Raw genomic sequence first — 9,859 nt, 5'->3', positions numbered from 1 at the left:
TTTTCACAGTTGCAGCGAGTGCCTCTATAGCTGCCAGCCTTGAGGAGACCTTTTTGCGAGCGTCGTCGTTAATTGCCCACACACAGTAAGTGTGTCAGCAGTGCACTCACAGCTGTATGCTCTGGCAGTGTGGACATATCAGCCAGTTGCTGTTTGCAGAGAGCCACTGATGGTTGCTGTGTGTTTGCACCCAGGGTTTTCAGACCAGAACCTTAGCAACAAGAGTTCTCGTGTTGCAGCTGCAGCCAGCACAGAAATGTTCTCTCTTTGAATTCCGCTCTCCAACTTCAGGCACCCAAACAAGCAGCCTAGTTACCTTGGGACTCTGGGGATCAGGTGGGCTGGATTGCCCTAGGAACTCCCCACTGACAGAGGAAGTGCCTGCTGTTAATGTGCTCCTAACAAAGGAGGTAACAAGTGCCTAGTGAGAGTACACTGAGGCTGGGCCATGCAGAAGGATTTGCTGCTTGATATTGTGGAGGAATGGAGAGAGCTCAAAGCAACAAATTGCCAGCCAGAACCAAACCCTTAACTACAAAAGAGGAGGATTATTGAGAGCTCTGATTACAGAAGCATCTGTGAAGATGTTTTAAGAGCTCCATGCCCCCTCAACACAGCCGCTTTTGAGGAAATTTTTCTATAGCAACTTCTCTCTCTTCAGCAGTTGCACGGCAGCCTCTGGCTCCTTGCAGGGCAGGGCAAGGGCAGGTTGATCTCCTTGCTTCTAGAGGAGAGGAAGCCAGTCCTGCTCTGCAGACTGGTGTCCAGTGACAGAACTGTCTCCGGTCCAGGGGCTGAGCTGGCCAACTGGGCAAACCCAGGGGCTGCCCTGCCCCTGAAGTGTGGACTGAAGATGCTTCTTCCAGGTCAGTTTTCTCACATCAGCGGCAGCCCTGGGGGTGTGGAGCATGCAGTGCTATTGGCCAAGGGCTCCCAGCTCATTACCGATGCCCGCATTTGTGTGCATGGAGCGGGGCAGTGGGTGCACAGGGTAGGCAGTCGCTGGGCAGAGCGGGCTCCTGTAGAGGTAAAGCAGGTGCATGCGGAGGCAACTGCTGCACGCTCAGAAGGTGATGGAGGTGGTCAGAAGCTGGCCGTGCTGTCCCCTCCATGCTGATACCTGCAGCTTTGGGTGTTCCTTTGCCTGAAGGAAGTCAGCTGTGGCCAGTTGCTTTGTAGGAGCAGAGCACGGCAGCTCCAGTGGAGCTGCTTTGACCGGTGTTTTTGGCAAAGAGCGGCTGCTCCCCAGGTGCCCTGGCTCCTGCGGTGTTCCACATCCTTCCACAGGGCTCCTGGCACTTGCATGAGAGTCACACCCCCACCGTGCTCCTCCGAGCCCGAGACAAAATCCTCACTACATGGGATGCAGCCTGCAGCTGTCTGCTGCCAGCGAACAGTGAGTCCTGCAGGTTTGGTGCCCCTGTGCTACAACAGCAGCTGGATACTGCAGCTCTGCGCCCGGCCCTGGCACAAAGACGCTGCAGCGGTCACCTCCAATGCCTTCGCTCTGAGCCACAGCGAGCTCCAGAAGGCAAGGTGTCCAGGCCTCCTCCAGAGAGTTATTTACAAAAGATGGATGTGATCCGCTGGGATCATTAAGGGGAAATGAAAAAAGGGCAGTGATATCTGCACCCCCAGGAGAAAAATACATCTCTCGTAACTTGAGTGCAAGCAAGGCCGTGTAAGCCTCCACCTCCTGCTTGCGTTGGTAATACACTGCTCAGGAAGGTGATCACTTTTCCCCCCATATCCTCTGAGGAAGCTGCTCTGTCACCAGAAAGCTGACTCCTTTAACCACCTCTGCCAGAGCTAATATCACAGCTCCCTGCATCCTTTCATTTACCAAGCCCTTGAGCTTCCTTTAGGGTTGGTATCAGACTCTTGCTGCTCAGCATAATCTCAATATTACATCTCTGCTCTTTGTGCTCAGTGCAGACAGCAGCTGTGTCTTGTTAGGGGTTTCTTGCTGTGCCATGGTGCTCCAGTTTGTGCTCTCTCCTTGCTGAGGCTCCGCCACTTCCCATACCATCTTGGGAGTGTTTCCAGCATCCCAGAGATGACCTAGGCTTGGGGTCATTCCTCCTTGCAGGTATTCCTCCCCACTCACTGGCAGGGGAGCTGAGTTTCCAGGCAGCTGTCATGGCTATGTGTTGCTGCAAACAAACAAGTTACAGAGAAATTAAAATGAATTTTACTTGGCCTTGGAATCTTGCTCCTGGGCAGTCAGTCAGTGGGGCTGAAATCTCCCCCTCATCTTGCTAGGCATGCCAGGGCAGTGCCGTGGAGAGTGGGCATTGCTGCTGCCTGCCAGGACTGCTCCCTGCTCAGGACGCCGGTGCCATGGGGAGCAGCCAGGCTGTCTATCGGCTACTCACACATCCCAGCCTGGTCCTTCTTCTGGCCTCATGATGCTTTTCCAGATGAGTGTGGATTTAATGGCTGTTCTCCAAATTCTTAGGAAAATACCCTGGGCTTTGCAAAGCTGGATCTGATACAGGTGGACAGAGTCTGAAGCCACCGGGACATGCAGACACTGTACCAACACAGCAAAGCAAAGCCAGGGGCCCTTGCACTGTAATCTCACAACCCCAACTTTACAAAGGGCCTCAGTTCAGCCTGCCCTTGCCGTTGCCCTCGCTGTTGCTGGAACCCAGGTGCAGAGGGTCAGCATCTGGCATTTAATGTCACAACACTGGGCAGCAAGGAAGGGTAAAAACGGGAGCAGGAGCCGAGTGCCTCAGCGTTTGCCTCTCCTGGGTTGTGAAGCATGGCATGCTGCCCGCACGCCTCTTCTGCTGGTGCATTTGCCAGTCATTTGTGGTTAGGATGCCAAGCAGTTGTTCTTAGACATCCCTCATCTATTGCCAGCAACAGTGAGCAAGTGTGGCTTGAGGATTAACTGCTCTGTCCAGCTACACTGTGCTTTTATTGACATATATTTTTCATCTGTCTCCATCGCTGCTGTAGAGGAGCTGCTCAGGTGAGCAAAAATTAGTCAGCTGTTCGCTGAGGGGAGCAGGCACCAGCCATTTCTAAGCAGAATGCGTCCCCTTAGCTAGTGTTTTAACCATGGTAATTGGAGAAGTTTTAATCCCTCTTCTGCTGGGGGAAGCACGCATCACTAACAGAAACAATCCACCCCGACTTATCCCCAGCTGAGTCAGCCTACAGCAGCTTCCTCCGCGGTCAGAAGTCACTCACCTTTAGCCAGGAACCAGGCAGCTGTTGAAATCCCTTCACATTGCACGCAAATTAGGCATTGAAAATACTCATTACAGCCAACATGACACGCCTTCATTATTCCAGAATAATTGTCTGAAAGGCTCAGCTCGCAGCACAAGCTTCACTTGGTGCAGAAATGTGATAAAAAGAAAACAGGAAGTGCAATCAATGCTTGTAATCCTTTTAAATAAAAAGGTACTTGCTAGTAGCTGCCAACATCTTTAAAAAGCTGTGATTTCCCTGGAGAGAGCCCTTATCAGCTATGACTGCATGTCATTCTGGCTGTCTGTCAATCCATCAGACTTCAGTGCCACTGACATTAAGAAGCCAGGCGTTAAGATTATCACATTTAGCCGTAATGTAGCACAGATTGTGTTGACATTTGGAAAGTATTCCACCACAGGAGCCATTTGACTTCTATACTTTCTTCGTAAAGAAAAAAAAAAAATGCTTTGAAGTAATTCAGGGAGGGAGCCTGCTCTGCCTGCGGGGTGCCGGATGGCCATGCCACCCTGCCATCGCCATGAGCTGGATGAGGGTGAGGGCGCACCGATGGGATGGCGGCGAGCGGGAGGGACCCCAGTGCACACCATCCACGCAGCGGGCAGGCCCTGGCTACAAGGCAGATGTCAGGTGGTGGAAAGCTGCACTCTGCTGCTTGGAGCTTCCTCCAGAGCCCTTCTGTGCAGCTCTCCTGCGGGGCCTGTCCAGGCATGGCTTGCTTTGGAGGTTCAGCTCCCAGAGCCGCAGCCCTGCCTCGGCCTGTGGCGGGGGCTGCTTCCCAGAAACGCTGCTCTCCAATTCCTTTGCTGCACCTGGCACGAAGCACACTTATACTCTGATTAGCTGGTGTCCCCTGCGCGCGCCCTGGCCAGCCATGGAGCAGCACCTGCTTTGCCAGCAGGGACCAGGAGAGCAGCACCCTGTGCACATACCACGGGGACAAGGGCTCCTTCCCTCCTCCTGGCACACCTCCTCCCAGGAAGGCCTCAGCTCTTCCCACAACAGAGAGGGGGATATTCCAGGCCAGGCACTGGGAGGAGGCCATAGAAACAATGGTAAATAACCTGAAATGAACTGATTAATCTCTTTAAATAACTGTGAAACCATTTTCCAGAAAAAGTTAATCTACTCTAAATGGCTCTGGTGCTTTTCCTGGGCTCCAATCAATATACGGCCACTTGCTTTTCATGTGTAATTCACATTAATTGCAAAAGAGCATTTTCTGAAGAAAATTATGTTCTGCAAGCAGAAATACAAAGAGACACTAGGACCAATTTGCTTTAAATCCCAGAACAAGACATGCTGTCAGATGTACGGGCAAGCTGGAGATGCTGCAGCATCACAGCTCAGCGTCCTGGGTTCCTCTCCAGGAAGCTGCTGGAGGTGCTGGAGCATGTTATGCCCAGCTGCCTTGCTCGGGAGACAGGTCTGGCTGTTGGGACCCTGGCCTGTGGACCCCCAGACCACCAGCTGCAGAGAAAAGGTGGCTGCAGGATTACAAGCTTAGGTCCTGCCTCCAGAGCACGACATCACTGGGACCCAGAGGCAGCCGTGCTCCCCTGCCAGGCTGTCCTGTCCAGGGCAGCGAAGGCCCAGCACTGCCTCTGCACAGCAACACTCTCCCATCACCCCAGGGCCACTGTGGTCTGGGATGGGCCTCTGCACGCAGAGCCGATGTAGCCCAACCACAGGTCAGATCCCCAGGTCTGTCCCATCCCCTTCATCTCCTGCTTAGATCTGCATTTGTCAGGTTTGCCCCATCCTTGCCCAGCCTGATAGCATGTGCCCACACCACCGGCTCCCTGTCTGCACCACCCCAAAGCTAAGGAAGGCTGGCGTGGGGTGGACAGGGAGGCAGACAGGCAGGTGGGTGGATGGGCTGATGTCCCCAGCAGGGCAGAGCTTCCCCAAGGCTACCCGACATGGGGTACTGAGGTCCTGTCCAGCCTCGAGCCGTGCCTGCCTGAGAGGAAGACAGGCACCCCTTTCCAAGGAGTCCATTGCTTTTCCGTCATCTGCTGTAAAACCAGAGCATAATTTTCCAGGATGTCATTCTAATTCTAGTGGGAAAGCTTATTACTTGTGATTTACCCATAAAAAAGCCTGGTGACTTATGGCTGTGTGTCTGTGGGTTTGCCCATCAATCCATCACGGGGGCTGCGGGCAGGATCTCTGCAGGGCAGGGGGAGCACAATATAGGGACTGAAGTGAGCATGCCACTGTGATTGACATGCTGTTTTTACCATCCGTAAAGCCTCTGACATATTCCTTTTGGCTCGGTGCAGATCCGCACTGCTGAGCTCCAGCACAAATGTCATTAAAACATGTTCTACCCATGGTACCTATAAATAATTGAGGCAGCAGGTCTGCACTAAGCTCTGTGCTGGAGCTTCCTGCTCCTCCAGTGAGGGGGACCAGGAAGATGACTTTTCCTTCTCCCATTTACCATCTTTGAAATGAAGGGGTGCCTGATGCTTATCCCCACACTCATTTCTCTGGTGTGCCCCCTGCAGTGAGGTGAGCACAGACCGGTCGGGCTCCAGACCTTGTCCTTGAGAGCAGCCAAATGGAGGGTGGTGCAGAAAGCTGTAAGTTGTGGGTGGCTCCTGCCCTGGGCACTGTCGTGCCTGGACGGGTGGGGAGTGCCTGGCAGAGGGGTCTGGTGGTTTCAGCAACGCAGGCCTCCTGCGGTCAGCAGTCCCAGCCCCCGCGCTGTCACAGCCTGCAGTTCCTGACTGCTGATGCCCACCACTCGCGGATCTGCACCAGGTGTCCAGAGCTGCCCGGAGCAGTGCTCATGGGTCTCACTGCACCAATGTGTGATCTGCACAGGTGTTGGTGGATAGTAAATACGATCTGAAATAGCTTAATGCACTCAGATGCATTTCCAATACTGTCACTAAGTGGGAAATTCACAAGCCTGGCAGGGAAATCCATGGCTGAGAATGTTTGTCACTGCTGTGGCCTTGGCAGTGCCTGATATGAAGCAATCAGTCTGTGAGTACAGCTTTCCTTGCCTGACCAAGGCTGGTGGGAGCATCCCATCTCTGTGAAAGAGCCACCAGGCTGCTGACACTGTGGGATGGTGCAGTGCCTGCCACCCATCGCATTCACGGGACAGACCGCTGTGGTCCTTCTGTATGTCCTGGCACAAGGGGCAGGTGCTGTCATTGAGCTGGGCTCCCGCAGGCCAGCAGGCATGCATGGATCGTGGGCTGGCAGATGACTTTGCAGGCAAGGCAGCAGCGTGGGACACCAGCAGGCTGCTCAGCCCCTGTGAGCAGGGCCCTGTCTCTAGTGAGAGGGACGAGCTCACACCTCCAGCATCAGCCCCCCCACGCCTCCTGCCACGCAGGTGCTGGCTCCCTGCATGCCCACCAGCAAGTTGCTTCTTTTTTCCCTTCTCATGACAGCCACCAGCTCCCCCGTGTCAGTGGGAGTCATTAGCAAGCATCACGTTGGGAACATGCAGTATAAATACTGAGTGCTAATTTCACCGCTTCGCAGTGCTGGTAGCAGTAATCCTGGCGTGATGCCACCTCTCCCCAGCAGCCTGTGCCCTGCTGCCCCTCGGCTCTGCCAGCCTGCAGCCAGGCTTCTTCCAGCTGTCTCATGACTCCCTGGGGTTCAGGTGAGCACATGTGCGAGAGCGCTGTGTCGCCACACATGGAGGCATGCACGGGCACACCCGCACTGCCCGGCACAAAGGCACCCACGGAGCCATAGCAAGGTGTTCTGGTGATGGAGGAACACCCTCCTGCCCCAGGGCAGACCTGTACCACCATGTCCTCGGCCAGGCTGGCACAGCAGGAAGCAGGGCTGAGCGTGGCTGTCCCGTCCCGCCGCACACACGCCTGCACAGCGGTGGGCACGTGCCGAGGCAGGTGCTGCTGTCTGCATGTGGAGGCGTGCAGCCATGCAGAAGCATGTGTGTGCTGAGGCACAGACGCTACGCTGTGCAGCATGCATATGCCCTGACAGATCATGAAGGTATATTAACTAGCAGCTGTCGGGCTCTTCCTGAGCACAGCGGTAACACAGTTGGGACCATTGTGATGTCTTCTTAATTTAAACTTGTGTTGTCTTTCAGCCACGTGCTAATGAGGGCTAATGGGGAGATCAGCTTGCTGCTTGCCAGCATCGCTGTGTGCTTCGCCATGGCCCTGTCACTCCTGCAACCTGGCTGTCCCCACTAGCTGGTGCCTTTCCCTGCCTTGCTGCTCCAGGGGGAGGGGGACTCAGGGTCTGCTCCCCAGGGAGTGAGCTTCAGCTCGGCATGTCAAAAACTGCTCTGCTGAACCATCTTCTCTGACCACAGAGCAGCAGGACTCATTCAGGGAGATAAGCCTTCTTGTGCTTTTCGTGGGCAGCCCCCGCAGTCTCTAGGGCTCCCTTGTATCACAGCATCAACAGACCCAAGAGCCCTGATCAGACCCTGTGGCTGGGAAGCCCGCAGTGCTGGCGTGGCCCCTCCTGCCCCTGGAGCCCCAGGACAGCCGCACCCTTGGGACCCTCCTCACAGAGAAGGGGAAGCTGAATGCTCCTGCAGTCCATGCCAGCCCCTTGTATGGCCCCGCCATGCCTCGGGGTCTGCATGGGGCACAGTGGTCTCTGGTAACCAGAGGAGTGATAGCCCTGGCTGGTTTGGCCATGGCTCAGTAACTTTTTGTCACCTGTGTGCCCCTCTGGCTTGTGTGGCTGTGGTGCTGGTGGTTAGGGATGGAGCAGCTCTGCATGGGAAATTTCTGCTTCAGAGGGCTGCTGTGGGCTTCACAGGAAGGATGGAGTTCTGGGAGCAGCCCCAGGGGCCCATCATCCCTCTCCCTGCCGGTCCTGCGCTCCAGGGCTGCCTGCTCTCCCCTCTCCACAGCCTCAGGTGCTGGGTATGCAGCAAGACCTTGTCCCAGGGGCTGCAGCAGGGACACAGCAGAGCCATTGGGCATGGCTGGTGAACGGGCAGCCCCATGGGTGCCAGTGCTGGCCAGTGGGAGTGGGAGCAGGGTACTGGAAGCTCAGTGGTGGCGGCATCCCTGGAGCTTCTTCCCCCAGCCCAGTCTTCCCAGCTCTGTGTAGCACTAATCCACATATTTATCAAGATTAATGAAGCATGCAACAAATGTATAGGCGAGGCAAAGCAAGCCGCAGAAAGACAGAGACAATGGATGACAGCAGGCGAGGAGGAAGATAAGGCAGTGTATTGTGCAGACCTGGAGAGCAGTGTGAAGCCACACGTGCACTCACAGGCCAGGGCTGCACACGAGCAATGCGTGCTCCCTGTGTGCATTGCTCCTTGTGTACGCTCTCCCAAATACCTGCACAGACATGTGGGAACGCTCGCATTTGCTCACCGTCTTGTCTTTGTGCACACAGGCACAAAGAAAAAGAGAGAGTCTTACCAAAGATCAGCCATCAGTGTTTAAAGAAAGCCGTCGAATACTAATACAGCCACTTATACCGTATTTGCATACTTGCTTAATAAAAAATTATGTCTGTTCAAAGCCCAATCATTAATTACCCAGCATATTTTCTTTTAACTCCCTCCCTTTTTTATTACAGACTAAGCTGTTTTCCTGCTTATTCAGCAAAAATTCCTCACTATTCCAGCAGGATGAGACGTGCAATAAATATGTGCTTATTAAGTGTGTGTTACAACCACACAAGCTGGGAGAAGTAATAACAGGCCCAACATAAAGCTGAAGTATTTATGCATGTACCAAGGGCCACTTTAGCTATTTATTTTCACAAAGAAATTAAATTAGATAGTTTGATAGCTCTCAGTGTGATTATGGTAGGAATTTACATAGGACTCAGCCTGTCAGGTGGAGATGTGTGTGAAGGAACAAGCCTACGCTGAGGACAGGCTGCGGACATTCTGCCAAGCCGCACGTGGAGGGCAGGACCCTCTGCCAGGACAGCATGCTCCTCGCAACGGCGCGCGATGCCCCTCTGTGCAGGCAGCTGCCCGCAGCGCCCGGCCGGCCTGCCCGGCCTCCCGTGCCAGGCATCCAGCAGGGGCACTGGGTGGCGAGGATGCGACCCCATGCACGCTCACCGCTGGAACCGCGCCTGACGCTTTGTGGGAAACGCAACACTTGGAGAAAAACTCTTGGGACATGGAAGCGGAGGAAGTGTTCTCTGAAAAATTGCCTTTTAAAACCATTTTCGCTTGAAAGAATCACAGTGTCTTTGTGAGGTTTTAACTCTCGTTCTTTATAAATGATTTGAGACAAAAGTCTTGACATCTGGGCAGATGAGAAGCGGTGAGGCTGTGCGGGGAAGGGGTGCTGGTGCAGGGCAGCCGGAGCCGCCCCACCACCCGCTGTGGCAGCACCGCCGGGCGCCCCTCAGCCATCACCGCCCCGCAGGAGGCCCAGCAATGAGTGAGCTCCCTGATTAGTGCTGATTGCGCACCCCACCGCCCCGCAGCGGTGGGAGCACCCCCCTCCGACGCCCCCCCCAGCCCGCGGGCCCGGCGATGCCACCAGCCCTGCCCTGCCGTGACCCTGCACCAGCCCCCGGGGCAACACTGGGATGCAGCGGGGGACACTGAGCCCGGGGGGCACCCAGCCCCGGGGGCCAGCTGCCTGCAGCCCCCCCTGCTCTCTAGGGACCAGCTTGCCCTTGCATTTGTCCC

At 55.0% G+C, this 9,859-nt stretch overlaps 1 protein-coding gene across 1 annotated transcript in view; it reads left to right on the top strand.

Moving 5' to 3' along the window:
* The window catches only part of CDH22 (cadherin 22), a 98,736-nt gene extending 90,013 nt beyond the window's left edge, over positions 1-8,723 (top strand). The window contains exon 11 of the mRNA XM_064465643.1: positions 8,596-8,723. Coding sequence (XP_064321713.1) covers positions 8,596-8,645 — 50 coding nt within the window. The 3' untranslated portion in view covers positions 8,646-8,723. The remainder of the gene's footprint in view (positions 1-8,595) is intronic.
* Positions 8,724-9,859: the final 1,136 nt, after the last annotated feature.

This window comes from Phalacrocorax carbo, chromosome 14, assembly GCF_963921805.1.
Source record: "Phalacrocorax carbo chromosome 14, bPhaCar2.1, whole genome shotgun sequence".
NCBI lineage: Eukaryota > Metazoa > Chordata > Aves > Suliformes > Phalacrocoracidae > Phalacrocorax > Phalacrocorax carbo.
This window is presented reverse-complemented; position numbering and strand designations above follow the sequence as displayed.